The following is a 25,805-nucleotide window of genomic DNA, read 5'->3' on the forward strand; positions in this document are numbered from 1 at the left end:
CTAATTAACAACAATATATAGTTCATATAACATGTTTCTATTTGCAGATGTGGATGGCATAACCAAAGCTTGAAACTGGTACAAGGACATTCATGTAGTTGATAGGACATGAAAGACATTTAGGGTTTAGTCTTGTAAACACAATGGAAATAAATTTTCTGACTCCAAATCCTATGTATTTTTCTAGTAGCGACAAGAAGCTGAGGGCAGGTGGAATGGGTTCATATAAATATACTCCAGAATAAAAAAGGAAAATGTAATATTATTAAGTGTTATAGTAATATAAATGTGCTAATAACAATCATTTGTAATACTAATAAATGTAACCAATTTTCATGGAGCACTAATTGTATACAAGGACTGTGTTAAACTCTTAACATGGACTATCTCATTTGTTCTCACAGCCCCTTTGACAAGTGTAAAGCCTGATACTTGGTTAGATGACATACCTAAGGTTCCACATAACCAGAGCCTGACTATAAAACCATAGCCTCAACAGTCACCAACTCCCTTATTGAACTGTGCATTCAAAGAATGCAATTCAAAATCAGATACACATTCCTTCTTGCCTTGTGCACACATAGAGAACTAGATAAAGAAGATGACAACTCAGCAAAGGCCAAAATGTCACTGATAAGCTGTTTAAAGGGACAATCACATGGGATAGGGTGTATAGATGCTATGACCACTGTGCTCAGTAGAGGCACTATATTGCTGAAGGTTAGTTAGACTGATAACTAGCTTCCCAGCATTTCCTCTTGCTTGGATGCCTCTGTGGTATCATTTGCTGCAAAAGGAGGTCTTCTTGGGTAACGGGATGACGTCCATCTGTGACTTGACGTCAAGTGAGTCATTGGACTGTCGTCATATGGCAGGTGCCTCAGTGCAGATCAAGTTCACCCTGTGGGAACCCTGCAAGTTTCCTGGTGAGTTTTATATTTATTCTGAAGTAATGCACTTGGCACCTCAGGCTGACTAATATCTATGTGTGACCATGATAACTACCCAGCTAGCCAGCTTTCACAGTTGTAAGAAAAGTTATAGGAAGATAAACATAATTGAACACTAAGATGAAGGCCACTGTGCAAATATCATGTCTAGACTCCAGTCTAAGCATGTGGGTGTTGCCATTGCCTGCCTTTTTATTAGAGTTTACAGGGAGCCTTGCTAATCAAAGCAAGCTCCATGGGCCAAAGCAGGAGCACCAGGTCACCTGAGAGCTTGCTATAATCATTTTAGACCTTGGTGAAGCATGTACATATTCTTTTTAAGAATTTTTTTTTTTTTTTACCAAGCTCAACATCAAATTATTAGAGAAATGCAAATCAAAACCAGAAAGAGATACTATCATGCCAGTCAGAATGGCTGTTATTAAAAAGTCAAAAAGTTAAAAACAACAACAACAACAACAAACAGATCTTGGTGAGGTCGCAGGAAAAAAGTTGCATTTACACTGTTGTTGGGAGTGTAAATAAGTCCAGCCATCGTGGAAGACAGTGTAGTGATTCCTCAAAGACCTAGAGGCAGAAATAACATTTGGTCCAGCAATCCTATTACTGGGTATACATCCAAAGGAATATAAGTCATTCTATTATAAAGATACATGCACGTGTATGTTCACTGCAGCACTATTCACAATAGCAAAGACATGGAATCAACCTAAATGCCCATCAATGGATGGCATCATTTAGGAATCAACCTAAATGCCCATCAATGATAGACTAGATAAAGAAAATGTGGTACATACACACCATGGAATACCGTGCAGTCATAAAAAGGATCAAGATTGGCAGGCGTTGTGGCTCACACCTGTAATCCTAGCACTTTGGGAGGCCGAGGCAGGTGGATCATCTGAGGTCAGGAGTTCGAGACCAGCCTGACCAACATGGTGAAACCCCCTCTCTACTAACAATACAACAAATTAGCCGGGTGTGGTGTCGCATGCCTGTAATCCCAGCTATTTGGGAGGTTGAGGTGGGAGAATTACTTGAACCTAGGGGGCAGAGGTTGCAGTGAGCTAAGATCGTGCTACTTCACTCCGGCCTGGGCAAAAGAGCACAACTCCACAACTCCATCTCAAAAATACAAATAAAAATAAAAATAAAAATAAAAAAGAAAGAAAAGAAAAGGATCAAGATTATGTCCTTTGCAGGGACATGGATGTAGTTGGATGCAATTATCCTTAGCAAACTAACACAGGAACAGAAAACTGAACACTGAATGTCCTCACTTATAAGTGGGAGCTGAATGATGAGAATACACGGACACACAGTGGGAACCAACACACACTGGGGGCTGTCAGTGGGGATAGGGGGAGGGAGAGCATCAGGACGAACAGCTAATGGATGCTGGGCTTAATACCTAGGTGATGGGATGATCTGTGCAGCAAATCACCATGGCACAAGTTTACCTATGTAATAAACCTGCACATCCTGCACATGTATCCCTGAACTTAAAAGTTGAAGAAAAAAGGAAGAAAAGAAAAAGAAATTTATTTTTTACTAAATATTTGTTTAATCACAAACTGAGTTAATATATAAAAAGGAAAAGATAAATGTATACACTAGGCAGATTATCATACTAGTTACACAATGCTTTCACATGTTTTTCTCCTTTAACCTTTTTAAAACCCTTAAAATCTTATCTGTCTTCTTACTGATAAATAAATTGTCTGAAGAAGGTAAAAAGATCTCACCACTGAATGCATTTGAACCTAGGCATTCCAGCTCTAGATTCCAAAATTTTCCACATAAGTTACACTACCTTGTTAAAGGAATTTAGAAGGTTGCTTTAACTTGGAGTAGTCAAAAAAGGAAAAACTTGAACTGAGATTTGAAGAATGGGTGAGGTTTGCATAAAAGAGGGATTTCCAGAGTAGAAGAACATCAAAAACACAAATACTTGGAGAACAGCAAGAGAAAGTATTTTTCAGGAGAAGGCTAAAGAAAATATTTAAATGTAGGGTTCATGTTCCTAAGTGAGCAGCAGGAGGGAAGAATGAAATGATGATGAAAACCAGATCCAGATCACGGAAGGCCTTGAAAGCTATAGGGCAGAGCTGGGCTACTTGGAAAGTCAGGGAAAGAGTGACATAAGGAACATATTTTCAGAAGATAAATTATTCCAGTTTGGTTCATTAAACTTTTATTGTAGATTTTAACATGCAATGGAAAATATGCTTTTAAAATGAGAGATGAATAAATTCCAAAAAGTACTTTAGAAAACTCTCTTCACACTACTGCACTGTGGCAATTGCGCCATCTGCAATTCTGCACCTGCTTCGTCAACTGCTGGCTGTATTTCAGGAGACCTGACTTCACTGTTTTCTGACTGAGGCATACAGTATTTGCCAGAGTACTTGAGAATGTGCAAGGATGAAGAGAGCATTGGCTAGGAACACAGATGTCTTTTCAGCAGAGAATTAGGTGGATGATTCATCTCTAGAGTATCGAAAGTGTGAAGTAAGTAAAGTTGCCAGAGTGGGTCTGAAAATACACTATTGGGTCAATGTTGTGCAAGTGGGACACGTTTTTCCACCAAGGGTCACATACATAAAACAACTTGATTCCAAAGCAACTGTTTTGTTCTTAGCAAAACAGAAACAGTTGGTTGCTGTTTAAGTTAAGAATAGAAACTACAAATGTAACTAAAATACACTTTAAAATGTCAGTTTAATATTATGTGAAGATTAAGAAAGAGAGAAAAGGAGTAGTTCTAAAGGGGAAACAATTGAGGAAGAAAAGAAGAGAGTAAAATATAGGCAAATGCGGAGGAAACGGGGAAAAAAGATAAAGAAAAAGAGGAAAAGAAGGCATGGTGGGGAGACACTTAATTGAGGGTTATCAAGCTTTTTAATGTGCATTATCTACTTTAATAATGATCTGACTCCATGTGGTAGATAGTGTACCCATTTCATAGATAAGAAAAGTGATACTATTAGAGATTAAGTAATCTGTCTAAGATCACATAGATAAATAGTAGAGCTGGAATTCAAACATTCAATTCATTTGAATCTCAGGATATACTGAAGGGAATGTCAGTCAGAGAAGCCATACCAGGCTACTTAACCTCTCTAACATTAACATGTGCTTCCTCATTTGAAAAATGAGTAGCATTTCTAAAGCTGCTGGATACAGTAAGCTCCATAGTAATAGTTATCATTACAGGAGCCCTTTGAGAGGATAATATAATTTGTTTTATTATTATTATACTTTAAATTCTGGGGCACATATGCACAATGTGCAGGTTTGTTACATAGGTATACATGTGTCATGTTGGGAGTGTAAATTAGTTCAACCATTGTGGAAGACAGTGTGGCGATTTTTCAAGGATCTAGAACAAGAAATTCCATTTGACCCAGCAATCCCATTACTGGGTATATATCCAAAGGATTATAAATCGTTCTACTATAAAGACACATGCACATGTATGTTTATTGCAGCACTATTCACAATAGCAAAGTCTTGGGACCAACCCAAATGCCCATCAGTGATAGAATGGATAAATAAAATGTGGCACATATATACCATGGAATAATATGCAGTCATAAAAAAAGGATCCTTTGCAAGGACATGAAACTGATAACTATAATTTTAACTCCTTCCCTCTGGTACCAAGTCTGAGGATCAAAAACTCACAGGAATCATTGGTGTTCTGGGAAAGAATCCTCAAATCCACCAGGCACCAAACATTCCATATGCTGAATCAAGAATATCTTCTCCATATATATCCTACTAGAAATTAAATATACATAGAATGCACTGTGAATAATTAATTTAATTTGATGTATCATTCTATAGTCCACCATTATCTTTATCAACAGAATCTGAAAGTACCACTATTCTCAGTTAAAAAGGGATTCCTTGCATTCAAAACCTGGGAATGACTATGAGTATAATCGTAGAGTTTTCCACACTGAAGAGGCAAGAGAGCAGCCAGCTGAGGCCTATACCTGACATCTCCAGGTCTGAGGCAAATGATCCCCACCCTTGGCTTCTTAATGACTGTCCTTTGTTCACGGCAGAGAGATGTGATTTTTTTCTAATGGCAAAATTGATCTTATCCCTTTCCTCCTTAAAATCACTTAACTGGTTTTACTACCTTCAGACTAAACATCAAACACCAACTGGGCATAAGGATTGTTCCGTGATCCTTCTCCGATCGGGGGCCCTCCCTAACAATCCAGGCCCGACCAGATACTCATCTAAGCTCCTGCCTATTGAACTACTTTCACTTCCTAGGACAAGCTGAGAGCTCCCTCTCGCTGTCCTACCCTTTCTACTTACTGTTCCTTCTCCTTTCCACTCTTCAGGGCTGACTTCTCAATATTTCACACCTCAGCTTTGACATTTCTTCTTCCAGGAAGCCTTTTCTGTTCATGTCATTAGGCCGAGTTAAGGATTCCTCACCTAGGAGCCTATAAGACCCCCATAGTATTGATTACATTGATTATATTGCATTTTGATTGCCCCCAAACTAGATTCTAAGCTTTGTGAGGATGGAGATCATGTTTGATTTGTCCTCCAATGTCTAGCACCATGCCTGGCACATAACATAGCAGGTGCACAATAAAGATCTGCTCAGTACATTTAAAACTCCATGAAAGTCCTATCTCCAAAGGTCAGGGAAGCACAGTGTTTTTTGTTTGTTTGGTGGAATTAACATCAGTTGCTCGTTTTTCATTTCTACAAGAACTTCAGGGTCCCTTAGTAAGTTTTATAGAACTAGTGATAAAAATTTATAGCTCAATGGTGTTGCTTTAGATGCACTGTGTTTTAACACGGGGATTTATCTATGCTTGGGGATATACAAACTGTTTTAAGTCCTCTCCAAATGCTCTTCAAAATGTATCCCAAAAAGTATTAGGTCACTATCACAGATTATACCCATTTTGCAGAAAGAAACACAAAGATCGAGAGGTCAAGGGATGATTTCCTTTTGATCACATAATAGAATGTTTTGGAAAAGAGATTTTTTTTTTCTCGATTCTACTTCTTTCCTTTTGGCCCATCATACAGACTTTTCTCACATAATCTTCAATGCTTTAATGTATTTGGTTTTTTATAAGTCTTTCTTTTACTAGACTTTAAGCTCCTTATAGGCAGTGACTAGATTTTATTTTTCTTTCTGTTTTTAGCTTAGGACCGGGAATTGTGTTGGCATGCAAAAAATGTTACTTTGCCCAGCTCTTACAAATGCTCTACCAATCATGCTCTTAGGCTACTGTGATGAAAGCATTCCTCTCTTGTGATTTGCTGAAACTTCAGCTTTAAAATGTACTTAAATCTTTTGTAGTACCTTCCACCTCCCCACCCCTGATTGTACTAATGTTATACTCTACTTAAACTTCTTCAGTAAATTAGAGCTCCTGTCTTTTCAAGAAAGTACAGTGTACCTCTCACTAACTAGGAAAAAGTCCCTAATTTTTCCCTCGAAGGTACAGAGAACATGATTTGCACATACTTAGCTCCCTAAAAAATGACCACCAATACAAATTAAAAAGCAACCCTCTGCAATTTTAAATTTAAATCTTAATTCATCTAATCTAGATGACTTAAATGTTTGCTTTTCATTTTAACAGTAGGGAACCCATTTAACAATATTTTTCAAATAAATAAGGACTCCTAGATATTAATGCAGATGCAAATCTGTCTGGAGATTAATGAATTACTGTCACATCCTAAAAGTGGCAAATAGAGAAAAGAGGAGTAGCTGAAGGTTTTGTAGCGGCTTAGTCACATGGTCCAGTAGTAACAGTTGGGAAATGAGTAGAGAGGCGATAACAAAAATAAAAACAAACAGTTCAATTAGTCTACATGGAGAAAAACAGCCCATAGGCTAATTGATTATAGCTTTCATGACAGTTGATTATAGTGTTTGTCTGTAAACACACAGGAGGAAAAAAGCAGAGAAAAACTAATGGCCTGTTTGGCTGCCTTTTGTTGGTGAAACATCCTACAAATAGATGATGCAATGCTAGCCAGCCCCTCTCTGGTAAGAAACAGAGTGAACCCAATGATGTGGCGGTGTGCTAGGAGGCACCGTCTGCTGACACAGAAAGAAAGGTGGCCTTGCAGACTGTGGTTTGAAATGCCTTAGGAGCCAGGTGCTAGGTTACATTATTGTGTTTAAAGGCAGAGCCTTTGGGATTTATCTTTTCTGTGTCCAGATGACTTACAAACAATGATATTCAGGGCTACTGACCCAATAGTAAAGGAACAATCCCTGTTCAGGTCTATCTTTGGGAGTAAAGATGGCTTTACCCTCAAACCTGCTCCACACTCCCTCTGGGGCGTCCATTATGCTCAGGGGGACAAAGATGAGTGCAGCACATGCTTTTGGGAGAACAGATTGATCATAAACAGTAAATTAAAATGCAATAGTTTAAATTCTATAGGGGCACCAAGGAAGGGGAACTCTCTCTGCTGTGGGCAATTGGGAGTAGAGACGGCTTCTCAGAGCAGGTCTTAGAACTAGGCTTCTAAGGTCATTATGAATTTGTTAAGGCCGGGTGCAGTGGCTCACGCCTGTAATCCCAGCACTTTGGGAGGCCAAGACAGGCGGATCACCTGAGGTCAGGAGTTCAAGACCAGCCTGGCCAACATGGTGAAACCCTGTCTCTACCAAAAATACCAAAAATTAGCCAGGCATGATGCTCCAGCTACTCAGGAGGCTGAGGCAGGAGAATCACTTGAACCTGGGAGGCAGAGCTTGCAGTGAGCCGAGATTGTGCCACTGTACACCAGCCTGGGCGACAAAGTGAGACTCTGTTTTTAAAAAAAAAAAAAAAAAAAAAAAGTTTGTTAGATATATGTAAAGCGCTTAGCACAGGATCCAGCAAACATTACATTTTAAAATAAATAACTGTTTTGTTATGTATGAGAATAATATTATAATATTCCGAATTATTATGAATTGAAAAGAAGGGTGTTCCAGCAGGGAAGCAGTGTGTATGCAGGTGTTTAAAAATATCCCATGTTAGCCAGGCATGGTAGCTCACACTTGTAATCCCAGCACTTTGGGAGGCTAAGAAGGGCGGATCACCAGAGGTCAGGAGTTCGAGACAGGCCTGGCCAACATAGCGAAACACCATCTCTACTAACAAAAAAAATAAAATAAAAAAAAAATAAAAATAGCCAGGCATGGCGGTGGGCACCTGTAATTCCAGCTACTTGGGAGGCTGAGGCAGGAGAATTGCTTGAACCTGGGAAGTAGAGGTTGCAGTGAGCTGAGATCATGCCACTGCATTCTAGCCTGGGCAATAAGAGCGAAACTCCATCTCAAAAAAAGGAAAAAAAAAGGAAAGAAAAAAAAGAAATATCCCATGTTCTAGAAACAATCAGCGGCACTTCTTGGTGGCTGGAAGATCGAGGAAGTGACAATGGGTTTCTTATTTTAGCGAGGTAAGTATATTGGCAGGGTGGAAAACGGACTGAGAGGCTGAGAGGGAGGTAAAGTTGGGGAGCCCAATTAGGCAGCTATTATAAAAAGTTAAGTCAAGATGAGTGGAATTACTCTCTAAGAAGATAATATTGAAGAAAATGTTGCCCTGTGGTAAAAAGAATGAGGAGTAACTGGGTTCTAATATACTGTAAGGCCAGCTTGCATCTTCTAGCCCAGTCCAGTCACCAGGCAAGTGAAGGTCACATTCTTGTCCAGACAACTGCAGATGGGACTAGTTTTGATTTCAGATTCTGGCACCTGTAGGCACTAGAGCAGCAGTTCTCAACCCTGTCCATTCCTCACCTGGGAAACATTTTTTTTTAATGTAGGTTCCTCAACTCTACTTCAGACCTACTGAGTGAGAATCCCTGAGAGGAGCTACAGTTTAAAAATACCCTGCACATCCAGAACTGAGAGCCATGGCCCACAGAGCAGTCAGGCATAACAGTGACTCTTATTTTGTGTCTTTCTGGAAAAGTCTATAGGTGTATGCATATGGCAGTGGGGACACATTGTAATGGATACAGTGTTAGAGGACTGAGAAGCCCATGAAGCAAGCTGCTTATTCCAGGGGAGACATCACTATTAGCAGAAATGGAAGAGGGGCCCTGCCACTATGTGACTTGAGTGTTTTGATCTTGAGAGCTTTGAACATATCTTTGAGCACACTCAAAGGAGATGTCTTAGTCCATCTGTGCTGTTATAAAAATAAAAACAATTCTGAGGCTGGGTACTTTATAAAGAGATTATTTTGGCTAACAATTCTGCAGGCTGTACAAGAAACATGGCACCAGCACCTGCTTCTGGTGAAGGCCTCAGGGTGCTTCCACTCCTGGCAAAAGGGGAAGGTTAGCAGGAATGTGCAGAAGTCCAACAGTGAGAAAGGAGGTAAGGCGGAAGTAGGTTCCAGGCCCTTTTTGGCAACCAGCTCTGTAGGAATTTACTCAGTGACGGCCAGGGAGGGCATTAATCTATTCATGAGGGATCTGCCTCTGGGACCCAAACACCCACATTAGGCCCTACCTCCAACAGTGGGAGCAAATTACAACAAGAAGTTTGGCAGGGGAAAGTATCAAAACTATAGCAGGAGGTGTTCCAAAAGAATTTGAGGGACTGACTCTATAAAGAATATAATACAGGTTATTAATCATCAATGACAGTCAATAAGGAGACAGGGGGAAAACACCAGTCTTAGCCTTGGTTCCCGAAAAGTTATCCAGACAAACAGACTGGATAACTTCCATCAAGGTGAATCTGTATATTACACACTATCTCCACATCCAGAACTCTTGTATACTGTGAACCAGAAAATCTTAGCAAAAAGAATGAGTTTCAGCCGGGTGCAGTGGCTCATGCCTGTAATCCCAGCACTTTGGGAGGCTGAGGAGGGCGGATCACCTGAGGTCAGGAGCTCAAGACCAACCTGTTCAAAATGGCAAAACCCTGTCTCTGCTAAAAATACAAAAAATTAGCTGAGCATGGTGGCTCGTGCCTATAGTTCCAGCTACTTGGGAGGCTGAGACACAAGAATCGCTTGAACTCAGGAGGCAGAGTTGCAGTGAGCCAAAATGACGCCACTGCACTCCAGCCTGGGTGACAGAGTGAGACTCTGTCTCAAATAAATAAATAAATAAATAAATAAATAAATAAATAAATAAAGTTCACTTAAGTTATGTAAGTTATGCCTGAGAAGCTAAAATCATTTCTGTTTCTCAAGGTTTTCCACTACAAAAGGTACTCCGAGTGTATTGTGTTCTTTACCTTTTTCAAGATTCTCAAAAGCCCAGGGAAATAATAATTATAACCTACAGATGGAGAAATGAGGTTCTAAAAGCTTCATAGGCTCAGTAAAGACTATGTAAAGTCACTTGGGAAAGCTCACAGAGCTAAGAAGTGATGATCCCTCCCTGAACCCATATCTGACAGAGCTAATGCTGGTAACCACCACACTGTAAACACTTACATGTCTCCAGAATTCACAGTCCGTCTTGAAAATAAACACATTGAAATGAAAGAGTAAGTAAAGTTTAGGATTATCTTTGACTCCTTCTTCAGCCCTCCCTAACTTTATTATTCTTCTTCTTTTAATTACCAGATTTTAGAACAGTGAGAGTAGGGCCAGGGAAGACTGTTCTCTAACTGAAGAACCCTCTCTCCTGCTACTCACCAGATCTGAAAAGCCCTTGTGAAGGCAGCATTTGAGAGAACTTCTCTGCCACATGCTGATTCCTCTCACCGAGAGAAGATACCAACCTACCCTGGGAGCCTGAGAGCTCTTTGAGTATCTGTGGATGAATCAACTAATCTGATTAATTGTTTTCAGAGGTGGGGAGCTGGGTAGTGAGGAAGGGAAAATTTTGATGAGAAAGAAACTGGGCCTTTAGCACATGAAATATGAGGCTCAGAATTTAATGACTTGTTCAAAGTGAGATTTTAACAGACATGCTTTAACCAGCTATTTTGGACATCTTATACAGGCCAGAAGAGAAGGGGGATAGCAGTTGGCCAAGTTATAAGGACACGTATAAGGACACTATAAGACTGCAAACCAGATGAGTGTGAATGTACAAGTTAAGTAATTCATTTAACAGATCCTTACTATTGAGTAACTATAGACATTTTTTATTTGTGTGGTTCCAACATGCATGAATTTTCATTATCATGATTTAATGGAGTAGTTCCAATCCCCCAACAACAAAATTCAAACTTTAGCTACTATAATATATTAACTATGAGTGATTGCATAAGGCACAAACTTGTTACTAGCTCTTCAATTCACAAATCTCTACACAATAACACATGCGCATCATCATCAGTGACTCATGTCAATTCTCTCAAGGTCTGTCAGTGACTGGTCACTGAGTACCTGCTATTCACTTCACAACACACACACAGTAAAGCATACTTGTTTTGCCTCCTTTTCTCCAGTGATAAATCCATATGACATTTTACAAAAATGGATAATTCAAAGAGGGACTTTGTCAGCCATGAGGAAAGCACAGCAATAAAATAAAAAGTTATAATGCTGTAAGTGAAATTTAGATGTGACAACGAATTATAGAAGATATAGCTGACCATGGGAATGTCGACCTCAACACTCATTGAGAAATTCCACAAATGAAGCCAGAGGAACTTAGTGAAGGTAAACTTATGAACATAAATAAAGAAGAAGATATAAAGGATGAAAATGTACCAGAGAATATGATATTGGCCAAAAACTTCACATTAAAGAACTCTTGTAGGTATTTCAAAACACAAAATGCAAAGGATAAAAGGTTGCCGAATGATTAGAAAAAAGTGTGCCAATTTGCCAAGGCATACAAAAAATACTTGCTCTGTATCACAAGTTATACGACTGACAAGAAGAAAAGGCAAGTACTATTCAAACTACTCTTTTTTTTACAAAGAAATAAAATAATTAAATTTTCACTGTTTCTAATATTTTAAAGAACAGCATACTAAGAAAATGTTATTTTACTATTTTTTATTTCCCTATATATCTAACAAAAAGATAATTTGTAACATTTTGACCAAAAACTGGAAAGTTTATGGGTCAATCATAGTTTTTCTCATAGATCATTATGGTTTCATCCTTATGGTCTCCCACTACCATGCAAAGTAAGAATTTTCCTGTTTTAAGTGCCAAGCATAAGACATGGTCTCTACCCTCATGGTGGTCTTACAGCAACAATTATTTCTAAAAATCTGTGATTGTTCTATGTTTAATGAGGGTGCCAGCCTATCTCAAGGCACTCATAAAGGCTGTAGAGGAGTTGTGGGAAGTAAATTTGGTAGGGGATATGGAGAAAGTAGCAAAGGAAGTACTGATGGGGGTGAGTTCCAAGTCTGAGGAAAATGCAAATCTCTCCAGTCCAGCCAGTTTACCTCCTCACCTCCAGAGGCAGGGTGGGGAGTGACTCTGGGCTGGTTTTTAAACTGGCTGCCAACTGCTCAGCTGTAATGCCAGATACATATTAATTGCCAACAGAATGCAGAGACACAGGTTCAAGTTCCTTCTCAAAAATAATACAGAAACTTGAAATGCTAACAAGTGCCACCCTCGGCCAACTTAGGTGAATAAACTTTCTTAAAATCAGTACAAAATGTTTGAATTCTAGTCTCTTAGTCCCTAAAGTCACAGAAATGCAAAGAAGCATCAGGGGCTGCGACAATATATGTTCTTAAGGAAATACAGTTATAGCAGCATATGAAATGACACATCTGGATTTATGAGCAGCAATGATTTTTAAGTCCAGAATACATATTATATTGCACTATTTTTCCATCATAAAACATTTAAAAAAATTTTATTTATGGCCCCTACCAAGGAAGATGTGTGGCTATGTTATATGCATGCAGATGCAATTAGGAACAAAGCTATTAAGAGGCAGAAGTTTCCTTAGGATTCATCTTGTCCAACTTCTCATTTAAAAAACAACAAAATGGCCAGGTGTGGTGACTCACACCTGCAATTCCAGCACTTTGGGAGGCCAAGGAGGGCAGATCATTTGAGGTTAGAAGTTCGAGACCAGCCTGGCCAACATGGTGAAACCCCATCTCTACTAAAATACAAATATTAGCTGGGCATGGGGGTGGGCACCTGTAATCCCAGGTACTCAGGAGGCTGAGGCAGAAGAATTGCTTGGACCCAGGAAGTGGAGGTTGCAGTGAGCTGACATCGCACCACTGCACTCCAGCCTGGGCAACAGAGCGAAACTCTCTCTCTCAAAAAAAAATAAATAAATAAAATAAATAAAATATTAAATTAAAAACAACAAAACAACAAATGAGGTGAATTTAGTCTAGGGAGGCCAACTGCCTAGCTCCACAGTCAGATTCCTGCATCATAATAACAATAGCCGACACTGAGTATTAGTTTGTGCTGGGTGCAATGCTGAGGGTTTTACAGAAGAAGCATTATCTTGGGGGGCCAGACATGGTGGCTCACACCTGTAATCTCAGCACTTTGGGAGGCCAAGGCAGGCAGATCACCTGAGGTCAGGAGTTTGAGACTCCTGTGAAGTCGCTACCAAAAAATACATGGTGAAACCCCGTCTCTACCAAAAAATACAAAAATTAGCCAGGCATGGTGGCACATGCCCGTAGTCCCAGTTACTCAGGAGGCTGAGGTGAGAGAATCACTTGAACCTGGGAGGCGGAGGTTGCAGTGAGCCAAGACCACGCCACTACACTCCAGCCTGGGTGAAAGAGTGAGATCCCATCTCAAAAAAATAAATACATAAATAAAAATAAGAAGCATGATCCTCAGAAATTATAAAATAGTTACTACTACCATTTTCATTTTACAGGCTTATGTTATTCAGCTAACCACGAGAGAGCTGGGATTTGAATTCAGGCAGAATAATCTGAGCTGACATTCTTAACTATGAAACTATGATTGTTAAAAATTACCCTTTCTAGTTACTTAACTATGTGGCCCAAAATAAGGTAACTATGCCCCCTGGAGGATGTTACAGTCTAGCTTTCCATATACTACTACTAATGTTTAAACAACCACCAGAATGTAATACCCATTTCACAGATAAGAAAACTGAATGTGTAAAATAAAATGGTTTCCCAAGGTTGTACAGTTTATGATTGGTGAAAGCAGAATTCAACATTCAAGTCTGTCTGGTTCTTTCACACACGTAAGCCTGCCTCCCTGGATTAGAACTAGGCTCTCCCGAAGCAGGCTCTCTGGTTTCTATTTGAACAGGACTTCCATACATTAAATACCTAATCTGAAATCAATGTGGATCCAGGTATTGCTGGAACCAATTTAAATCTAAGGCAAATATTTCACATTCCTTAATCAATCTCTCTCTCCGTGTGTGTGTGTATGTGTGTGTGTGTGTGTGTGTGTGTGTGAGAGAGAGAGAGAGAGAGAGAGAGAGAGAATATCAAGAGTCTAGCAGTTCACATGAGATAGTCTTACTGAAGAGGCCGGTGGTAAATCAAACTCAGAGTGTGATTTTGAGGTTGCATTTAGGTGACGGAAGAGAAAAATTCACTGATTGTTGTTCTCCCAGAACACAGATAGCAACAGACATGAAAACAGAGCCACTGTAGAAAATGCCTGCAAGCAGAGGTTACTAACAAATGGCAGGGAAAGGCTGTTCTAGGAATGAAAGGGAGGAGAATCTGCTGCCCTCTTTTCATTTTACTGGCCACACCTCCCCAACATGGTCTGCCAAGAGAAACGGGTCTGAGAAAAGCAGCATGATTCTCACCACAGCTCTTTAGCAAGTTTCCAGGGGTTTTCAGCATAGCAGGCAGCTGCTTCCCAAATTCAGCTCTGTTCCCTCCTCCTGGTTGAGCTGCTTCGTGTATAAACTCCGCCCGGCCAGCACACACCTCCTGACGCTCTTGAGTGGTGGCCAAAGCCTGTTAGGAGTGAAGCAGGTAGGTCCACCTTCCCAGGTTAGTGGCAGAGCTAGTTTAAGATGCTTTGCAACACAAAAAGCCCAATTTAAAAGATGGGATTATTTTCTCCTTTTAAACGCTGTAACCAATCACTTTCCAGATGTTGGCTATCTCGCTCACCTCTTTTTCTCTCTCTTCTCAGTTAAAAAGGCTTAGTCCTGGAAAAGTAGAGGAGGTGAAAACCTGCCTGGGGAGGCTGCTGAAGGACGCCAGGAAGAATTCTTATCTCCAAATTCGATCCTACCTCCCAGCTAGCTGCTGGTGTTTGAAATTCCAACTCTGAAGTGTTAGTCTGGTATCTCCTTTTAAAATGTAGAAGAGAGTAAACAAAGTTTTTCACAGCGTTGTGTTAATTCTTCAGCTGCGGGCTGGAATCTGCTGGCTCCCCTTAGGCAGGAAATGCCTGCTTAAATCGTCCCTTAGGTGGGAAGAAAATTCAAAAAGGGAAGGTTTATGGAGGCGGACTTTCACTAATTTCACCTTTTTGCGTGGCAAAACCAAGTCAAGAAATAAGGTCCTCTCGATCTGAAAAGTTAATCTTTGTCTTCATTTAATTTGAACCAGGAAAACCTCTAATGCCAACATCAAGACTTTGTTAGTTAAAGCTTTTCTTAATATTTTAGGATGAATAGCTAAAACTTGGAAATCAGGACAATTTAGATTCCTTCCTAAAACCATTTTCCAGGTACGCTTAAGGACTTTTGTTTTGATTTGTACTATATATGCATTTGAAGCCAAGGCACAGATACTGATATTTATGTTTTAATGGTTGGCCATTTGATTAAGTGGAGCTCAGACATTTTCACTTTCCTTCTCAATATTGATTATCATTGCAGTTCAGTTTAACAAGGCACTATTTCCCAGCGCTATCTACTGCTACCCAAATCAGCTGTGGTGGTCACCATGGTAACCACCCACTCCTTTTTCCCTGTTATTTCATTTTTAACACTTAAAGAGCAGTGCACAGGCTAAAAAACCCTGTGGGAGAAAAAAAAAAAAAACTCAAATAGGAGTCAATCAAACTCACCTGAGATGCAGAGTCATCTAAGTGTAAATGTTTTGTTTTATTTTTTAAAAGTCAGTTGTGAATATATTCAACAGAAACAAATGATCACTAGGAAAACAACACTGAAGGGTTGGATCTGCTCATTGCCTGGAGACTAAAAACATTTTAAAAGTGTTTTTTAGGGATAAAATGGGGTTAACACTAACATTTCTAACTAATCTTGACACAAGGTCTTCCTTGATGGGATTGAAAGCTGTGGAAGTCTCCGGGGTTTTAGGTTAAATCATAAAACTAAACAAGGTCTGTTTAAACCACACCTACAGGCTTGAGATTGTATTTTTCTATATGAATTTCCTTCCCTCCCCACACAAAAATATTAGGAGAAAAGTTTTTTAAAAAGAACTTTCTTTCAAAGCAGTATTTTGCTCATTTATTTTATGATTGGTTATTGAGTCTGCCAATCATAGGACTAAATGACAAGGGGGTATGGGAAATCAGATGAGTCACTGAGCCAGGCAGGAAGGTAGGTATTCAATCAAATCCCCCAAAAAGATAAGGGCTGCACAACTGTAGACCTGTAGACCATCTCTCTGTTAAACACAGGTATTGACCATTGTCAAACAGGTCAGCCACAAGTGGAAGCTAATCTTGACGGCAAGTCAGTTATTGCAGACCCTGTGAGACATCAGATCTGCCTACAAACAAACAAACAAACAAACAAAAACAGTGCATTGAGGAGTATCATGAAGAGTCTCTGTTTCCCTGCAGGCATCCTGATAGCATGCCCCTTTTGGCTCCTAGAAAGACAGTAATGACCCATTCAGCTGGACACTCTCTTCCTGCCCATAAATGTCTGTTGCATCTAAGACAGCTGTCTTACCTCTTTCCAACCACCATCATGGATAAAAAATAATTGAAAATGATTCTCCCACCATTGCAAAATGATTCTACTACTTCTAGTAGAGAACTTCTGGTTTTCAGGGATCAGGACCCTCCAGTTCCTCTGCTCACTGAAGTTGAGATTCTGTGTTGTTTTAACAGTATAAGAGCAGCTCCTATCATTTTTCAAACTGAACAAGCTTATTTTCATAGCCTCTACATAGTCTACATAGATAATTTTATTCAACACGATCAACAATCCACTCATTCACTGGTTGAGATTGCCTAGGGACAGATTTTGAGGGTGATGCCGCTAAGTAAGTCATAAGGGACCTCCTAAACAGACAGGAAACTTGAGGGACCCAGGGTTCCAGGATCTGTCCTATGTGGAGGCTACAGTGATTGTTGATTGTTGTTCACAGTCATTATCAGCTTGTCCCTCTCCACCTTCCACTCCCCATCACCCAAGGCTAATGTGGTGCATAGGGGAGAGGTTTATAGGGAAAACTCAGTGGAATCAGGTGCAACAGGATGCCCTTGGACTGTGAGTAATACAAATATTGACATCTGGAAAGCCTGGAAGAGTCACTATCATTTGGCTCCCCTTTGACTTCTGCTGGCCATCTCTTCCTTCCCAAAAGTTCCCAGGATTTCTTTGTGACTTTTCCAAAGCTCCCTGCTTCCTATTCTATTCAAAAGTCTTTCCAATTCTAATATATTCCATGTAAAATATAAAATGGGTGGAGTGGATGGAGTGCAAAGCTATCAGATTTGTTATTTGATTTAAAGTTTATGACTAGGGAACATGGAGAGTTGGTTCTAGTCCAACCTCAGACAAATCCACTTTGGTGATTTTAGTCAAATCATTTTCACTTGGCTTTTTCATCTGTCAAACTATATGTTTAGTGAGATCAAACAAAAGGAAGTTCTCTGTAAAGTTAAAAGTTTAGTTCAAATTTCAGAGACCACAGAACTATTACACAGCTGAAGTCATACTATAGATTGGAAAGTTCAGTCAAATTCATGGATTTTACAGGGCATAAAGTCTTTGGTTAGTGGTATCACAATTCTAGTGATATGAACTAGAATCTTCAGCCTCAAAACTCCACATATAATTAAGCACCAAATCCCATTAATTTTACCTCCAAAATGTCTCTCTACTCTGTATGTGCCTCTGTTGCCACTGCCACTGTCATGAATGCTGCTCTCTCCAAACTTGTTCCTTCCCTCTTATGTCACGTTCCCTTAGTGCATTAGCCACACCAGCAGTCAGAGGACTCTTTCTAAAATGCTCACCTGATCTTCTCTCTTCTCTGTTCAAATCCATTGCTGACTCCCCATCAACTAGAGCGCAAAGCCCATGTTTTTAGTAAAGCACATAACACCTTCACAATTTTGCTTCCCTATCAGCCTCTCTTCTCACCATCTTCTTCCTAGAAAACTTGGTGACTTTGTACAGACAGCTCTTTCTTCTTTGTTGTACACTCACTTTATTCATTCTTCTAAAACACACTCAAACACTGCTGCCTCTGGGAATCCTTCCACACCTCACAGACTGAGATAATGACCAACCCACTATTCCTGTAGCATCTCCTATATGCCTCTTATTCCAGCATTTCTCACACCACCTGCAATGTTTTGGATCCTTGCTTGGCTGAAGGTTTCACTGGTATGACCCAGCATAGCATTTCTGATGGCCTGGTTTGAATAACTCAGAAAGGACTTTGCACAAATCCCTGGACACATCTAAGCAGTTCTGGGGCAAGGAGTCATTTTTCCCCTGCTTTCAGTAATGCCATGCTGGCAACACTCTTGTCTTAGACCTGAATCACAGGGCCTTCCTCTTTGAAATAGGTTCAGTTCCTGGGAATCCGTTTGGTCCCTGCACTTTAACTTACAACTGAACAGGGATTTAACAGCGCTTATGCCAGTGTTTACAAAACAGTGGTACACAGTTGTCTTGCCGAGGAATAAATTAAGGTTGGTAGAATATTGTTGCCCTGTTTATTATTATTATTATTGCTTCCTTCTATAATGCAGGCATGATTATAAGCATTGTTACTTCCACTAGGTAACTTCCAAGATATGCTACTGTGAAGATATCTTAACAAATTACTTTAGACAATGCTAGGTAAGAAAAAGTTCCACCCAGGAAAGATGTGTGTAAGTCTGTAAAGTATATATTTCTTATTTATGAACTGCTTAACACGCAAAGTTAGAAAGTTTAAATTCTGATGTTTGGACATTCATTGCCACTAAGGATAATATTATAAGTTATTCTGTGACTGACTCTAAATACAACATTTAATGGTGGGTTGGATATCTTTCATTCAAATCTAAAGCTAAGGAAGGGAAGTGGACCTTATTAGGCAGAAGTTTCCTGTGGTACTTGTGACAGTTACTGAATGAAAAACAAAGGTAGAGTTTTTCAAAAGCATATTTCAAGCCATACAATCTGTGTGTGGGACAGCCCGAGCCTTCCTGAAAACGAAGTACTCCAAGCTTCCTCAGGTTAATCAAGCCTACTAATGCAGGAATTACTCTTCCTCAGCTGGGCACTTAAACCCTGAGCCTGGAGATAGTACACATGTGGAGGACCTGCCAAAATGGACTATAAATCACATCACTTTGCCTTAAGTGCTTCAAACCAGCCGGACCAGTCTTCACCATTCTCTGTGAGATGAAAAATATAGGATCATAGTTCACATAGGGCTGCAGATGAAATTCTGCAGCAGTCAATTTGGTGAATTGATGAAGGCAGCAGTCAATTCAGTGGAGATTCTAGATACTAGATTCCAGTCTGGGCAAAGTTGAATTGGCAGTCTTTGTGCATCTTAATAATTGAATGTTTTACAGTGAATCTGAGTTGCCCATTTCTATACAGATTCATTTATTGCTAAACGAACATATTACCATTAAAATATATCTTCGTTTAAGAAGAGCGAGCATGATACTTTATACACAATAATGTCAGATCAGAAACCAAGTAACTTGTATCAGAAAAGTAAACCGCTTTATAGAACCAAAAATAAAACAAAACAAAACAAACTTTTTTTTTTTTTTAAATTGTAGAAACAATTTGAGTTCACTAAGGAAAAACACAAGAGGTTTTTAAAGAAAAGATATTAGAACAAAATAGATATTACTACGCAGGGTTAATCATTGTATGTTGGTCATTTCCTTCTAGGTGTTTTTTTATGGTTTTTTTTTTGTTTTGTTTGTTTTTTTTTTTTTACAATGTTGAGGTCACACTACATCAAAAAAAATGTGCACTTTACTGTTTCATTTGCTGTAATTGCACGCATTTTCCTGTTAATACCTCTTTGTCAGAAGCATTTTAATGACTCCTTAAAATTTCACAGAATACATACATTGTAAATTACTTAAACATTTCCCATTGCTGAAAATTTATAATACAATATTTCAAATTTTAAGAACAGATACTTAAGCTATGATGTATATGATTGTGGGAGACCAGAATATGCCTCCCCAAAATACAAAGAATTACTGAACTAAAGATAATCAAGAGGAAGCAGATGTGGGAAAACTCTCTGCCCTCCATTTTCCTAAAAGCAGCACATAGATTTACAAGGAAAACGGTATCCTCCCCCCATCCCTGCTTTTCTACCAGGGAGAACAAAGGTTAACCACTGAATGCAACTTTGGACCCTCATCAGCCTGGTGATGGTACCAGGAGAATCTACATTAACAAGCTTTACTAACTACCCTTTATCTGCCATTTATTTGCCTTCCTACAAATTGCTCACTGTGCCTGAAGAGACTCAAAGTCCTTTTCCTTCATCTTGTCATTTCTCTAAAAATTTGCTGTTTCTTGTTGAAGATGTTACATAAGCTGAAATTCAAAGCCACTTCTCTGAGAATTACTCATTCCCTGGTCGTCTCCCATGTGCATATGAAACCAGGGGTCTGTTCCAACTAAGAACCTATAGGGGTCATTCTTCCTTTCACAGCATGATTATTTTCAATAAGGGGGCCTTATTAGGTCCCAAATTTTAGATGATGAAACAGAAATTAGCAAGGGTCAAAAACATCTAAATAAAGCTCATTTTATATCTAGGCTAGTGGTTATAAGTATATTCTTTGAGTTAGTATACGCATCGGCCTTAAGTCCTGGTTCTGCCACTTCCAAGTGGTCCTCTGCGTTATGTAATTTCCCTACCTCAGTTCTCTTTCTTTTTTCTTTTTTAAGTTCAGAGATACAAGTGCAGAATGTGAAGGTGTGTTACATAGGTATACATGTGCCATGTTGTTTTGCTGTACCTAGCAACCCATCATCTAGGTTTTAAGCCCCTCATGCATTAGCTATTTGCCCTAATGCTCTCCCTCCCCTCTTCCCCCAACCCCTGACTGGCCCTGGTGTGTCTTGTTCCCCTTCCTGTGCCCCTGTGTTCTCGTTGTTCAGGTTCCACTTATGAGTGAGAACATGTGGTGTTTAATTTTAATTTGCTGAGGATGGTGGCTTCCAGCTTCATCCATGTCCCTGTAAAGGACATGATTTCATTCATTTTTTATGGGTGCATAATATTCCATGGTGTGTATGTACTATATTTTCTTTATCCAGTCTATCATCGATAGGCATTTGGGTTGGTCCCATGTCTTTGCTATTGGAAATAGTGATGCAGTAAACACATGTGTGCTTATGTCTTTACAGCAGAATAATTTACATTCCTTTGGGTATATACCCAGTAATGGGATTGCTGGGTCAAATGATATTTCTGGTTCTAGATCCTTGAGAAGTCACCACACTGTCTTCCACAATGGTTGAACTAATTGACATTCCTACCAACAGTGTAAAAGCATTCCTATTTCTCCACAGCCTTGCCAGCATCTATGGTTTCTTGACTTTTTGATAATTGCCATTCCGGCTGCCTGCCTCAGTTTTCTTATCTGTTAAAGGAGAAGAAATGCTATACCACCAGAAAGGGTTATCATTAAATTAGTGCCTTTAAAGCACGTAGTACAGCATTTGCCACACAATACTCATTTAAATAAATGTTAGCAACTTAGGAACAACTGTCAATGTTATTAGTGCTTTGTTATTATTTGGTATTATTCATAATCATTATTACTAATAATTTGATTTTGCTGAGCCATGGCTATATTGTCAGAAAAGACTGACTGAAATGTACTTACTGATTAATTTTGATCTAATTAGTATGTTAAAAACATGTTCATTTAAGGAGAAAGCCGTTTTGTGTTTTTGGATGTGATTCCAGAAAGCATGTATAGGAAGCTCTTTTAGGGGAAAAACTCAGTTGTGGGTTGGGGAAATAATTAAATTAATTATTTAATTAAAACATACAATCTCACAGTTGGTAGGGTGCTAAAGGGTAATTTTGGGTAACATTCTCCCCTTACTCCAGCCAGATGCCAGGCGACCTTCAACTATTTGTAAATGTCTCTCATGTTGGGGAGCTTAATACCTACCAAGGCAGCTATTATGCTTAGAAATTTAGTTTTATATGGAACCAAAATATGTCTTTGTATAACTTCAACATATTGATAATAAACTTACAGATAACCCTAAACAAGCTTTAACAGTGAATTTTCCATGCAGTGAAATGATGGGGATCACAACCTCTAATGGATTTATTTTGGAATTTAAAAGAAATTGGTGAGAGCCCAAAGAGAATAAAACCAAGAATTCATTACGAAGGCTTTGTGGGTATTTGAGAAGATTTATGTATTCATTATCATGTGTGCTTTCCTGCAAATTAAATAATCTAAAATAAAAGGAAAGCTTAATGATTTTTCTCAAGAAAAAATGTCTAAAGCTAGAATTCTAAAATGGCTCCTTTGAAGTTCAGATGGAAGCTCTTTCATAGTTTCATGCTCCAGCTGGGGAGAGGAAAGGGGGAAGGATGCATTGGGAAACATTTTCGCTGAGGTAGAAAGCTCGTAGCTCGCCTTCTGAGGACATCTACTTCTCCATAACTGAACCACTTTCTGCACAGTAGTGAACACTCAGAAGTATTTAGAAATTGACTCAATGGCTGGATGTGATGGCTCACGCCTGTAATCCCAGAACTTTTGGAGGCTGAGGCGGGCAGATCACTTGAAGTCAGGAGTTTGAGACAAGCCTGGCCAACATGGTGAAACCCCATCTCTACTAAAAATACAAAAATTACTGGGCATGGTGGCGGGTGCTTGTAATCTCAGCTACTCCGGAGGCTGAGGCAGGAGAATTGCTTGAACCTGGGAGGCAGAGGTTGCAGTGAGCTGAGATCATGCCACTGCACTCCAGCCTGGGCAATGGAGGAAGACTCCATCCCCCCCCCCAAAAAAAAAAAAAAAAAGAAAGAAAGAAAAAAGAAATTGACTCAAATGGCAACTCGGGTAAACAAGGAGCTCTGTGAGTCACTAATAAAACCACTCACTAGAACTTAACAAAATCTCTCAATATTGTATCTCATATCAGGCATGTTTACCTATCATATCACTGAAAAAGCAGGGTTTCTTTGCATAAAGATTAACTAATGTATTTGGTATTTAATTTTCAGTTTCTAGACAGAAGCTGGCAAGTAGCTGGTGTTTAATAGTGCTCAGGTGGCTGCATGAGTGAAAATCCATCCCTGCGAGCCATAAGAAGAAATGCTTAATCCCTCTAATGTCTTGTTACTTCAGTAGCTGCTCACATATTGGAGGACTGAGACTTACTCTTCTGGCTTCTTCCTCCTCTTTACAATCATCACTTCTCTCTAACTAGCCCAGGCTAACTATGCCCAGTTCTAGCCAACGACTTCAAATCCCTTCATCTAAGAAATTTCCAAATGTGCCTTTGCTCATTTGTTTCTCTGTTGTTGTTGCTTTAAATGGATTTAGGAGGATACATGTGCAGTTTGTTATATGGATATATTGTGAAGTGGAGAAGTCTGGGCTTTTAGTGTAACCATCACCCAATAGTGAATATTGTACCCATTAAGTAATTTCTCATCCCTCATCCCTCTCCCACCCTCCCAAGTCTCCAGTGTCTACTATTCCACTCTCTATGTCCACATGCACACATTATTTAGCTCCTGCTTATCAGTGAGAACATGTGGTAGTTGACTTTCTAAGTTATTTCACTTAACACAATGGCTTCCAGTTCCAACCACATTGTTGCAAAAGACATGATTTCATTTTTTATGGCTAAATAATATTCTATATTTATATCTATCTATAGACAGAGATATCTACATCTCTCTCTATATATCACATTTTCTTTACCCAATCATTTGTTGCCAACATTATTCATAGAGGTCAAAGTGAACATACCTGGCATATCTGAGTAACATTCTTCAAAAGTATAAGTGAAATGTGAAATCAAATCAATTTATGATCACTAATTTCCCTCCCTCCCTCCTTCCTTCCCTCCCTCCCTCCCTCCCTCCCTCCTTCCCTTCCTTCCTTCCTTCCTTCCTTCCTTCCTTCCTTCCTTCCTTCCTTCCTTCCTTCCTTCCTTCCTTCCTTCCTTCCTTCCTTCCTTCCCTTTCTTGCTTTCTTTCAGATGGAGTCTTGCTCTGTCACCCAGGCTGGAGTGCAGCGGCACTATCTTGGCTCCCCGCAACCTCTGCCTCACAGGTTCAAGCGATTCTTGTTCCTCAGCCTCCCTAGTAGCTGGGATTACAGGCACAGGCTACAATGCCAGGCTATTTTTTATATTTTGGTAGAGATGGGGTTTCACCATGTTGGCTAGGCTTGTCTTGAACTCATGACCTCATGTGATCTTCCCGCCTTGGCCTCCCAAAGTGCCAGGATTACAGGCATGAGCCACTGTACCCAGCCCATAGTTTTCTTTAAAAAATAAAATAGAGGCCGGGCACGGTGGCTCACGCCTGTAATCCCAGCACGTTGGGAGGCCAAGGTGGGCAGATCATGAGGTCAGGAGATCGAGACCATCCTGGCTAACATGGTGAAACCCCATCTCTACTAAAAATACAAAAAATTAGCTGGGTGTGGTGGTGGGTGCCTGTAGTCCCAGTTACTCGGGAGACTGAGGCAGGAGAATGACATGAACCCGGGAGGCGGAGTTTGCAGTGAACCAAGACACTGTACTCTAGCCTGGGCAACAGAGGGAGACTCCGTCTCAAAAAAACAAAAAAACAAAAAAACAAAAAACCCCAGAAACTTCAGAGGATAACGCACACAGTAAGAGTATTGTTTCATAAAACATTTATGTCAGTTGTTTAATTATGTATGCCTACGTATCATTATATATACATTAATATTTTATACATATTTGTCATATACCACACACATACAAGGCACCCCTTAGGTATTAGCCTCTACTCACCTGTTTGTCTTGTCACCTTTGTGTAGGGCTCAAACTGCATTGACATAAGTGGTGGCTTTGTGTATGTGTGTTCTGTGTTTTAAAATAAATATAATTTTTTAATGTTTGATATTAATATTGGCCGATTAGAGAGGGTGAGGATGGAAGATGAGGGCATCAAAATCATGCCACATAAGTTTTTCTTTGGCTTTTTAAGGTAAATCACTTGTAATTTCATAGCTATGTATTTTAAAATGTAACCAGCACTGAGTGAATTGTTAAGGATTATTGATTTGGTATTTAAATTAGTGTTTTACTAGAATTGATTAGGGATTTGATTTGGTATTATACCAGGAAGGCTAAGTCACACAGCTTCTACTGCACAGGCAGAGAGGTAGAATTCTCCCAGTTTGGGGGCAAGATGCTTTTTAAAAAGCCACTGTATCCTCAGTGTTTTCTTTAATTTGTCATAGGTGTTAAATCCTACTATTCCTACGTTTAATTATAAATTTAATTTAGGTTTACCATTATCCCTTCTATTTGTTGTGAATAACTTTGTTAACTCTTAATGACACATAATTTGCACTCTGACTATATTTTGGCCTAATATTTTGTAATAATCAGGCTTTAAGACGTATGGACACTGAAAGATAAATCATCTGTATTCCTATTGCAAAAGCATATGCAAATATAATTCTTCTCACACCTACATTTTGCTTTTATAGTCACATTCTTTCTAACCAGTGGTTTTGCTTGCCACTGGAAACTGAGAATGATTGGAAT

The 25,805-nt window shown here is 39.4% G+C and overlaps 1 protein-coding gene and 1 long non-coding RNA gene across 15 annotated transcripts in view; one reads left to right on the top strand and one right to left on the bottom strand.

The window, feature by feature from the left end:
* LOC106993429 (uncharacterized) overlaps window positions 1-15,206 on the top strand; it is an 88,377-nt gene extending 73,171 nt beyond the window's left edge. The window contains exons 11-12 of the long non-coding RNA XR_013404240.1: window positions 10,613-10,767; window positions 15,008-15,206. This is a non-coding gene — a long non-coding RNA (uncharacterized LOC106993429). The remainder of the gene's footprint in view (window positions 1-10,612; window positions 10,768-15,007) is intronic.
* Window positions 1-25,805, bottom strand: part of DLG2 (discs large MAGUK scaffold protein 2) — a 2,228,225-nt gene that overhangs the window by 254,377 nt on the left and 1,948,043 nt on the right. For 2 of the 14 annotated variants that reach the window (XM_077964107.1, XM_077964106.1), the window contains exon 1: window positions 14,673-15,245. The exons of the other annotated variants lie outside the window; for them this stretch is intronic. In XM_077964107.1, the coding sequence (XP_077820233.1) occupies window positions 14,673-14,709 (37 nt within the window). In that variant the 5' untranslated portion in view covers window positions 14,710-15,245. Of the gene's footprint in view, window positions 1-14,672; window positions 15,246-25,805 lie in introns of those variants that run through there. 14 annotated transcript variants of the gene reach the window in all.

Source organism: Macaca mulatta, chromosome 14, assembly GCF_049350105.2.
Source record: "Macaca mulatta isolate MMU2019108-1 chromosome 14, T2T-MMU8v2.0, whole genome shotgun sequence".
In the NCBI taxonomy this organism is placed as follows: Eukaryota; Metazoa; Chordata; class Mammalia; order Primates; family Cercopithecidae; genus Macaca; species Macaca mulatta.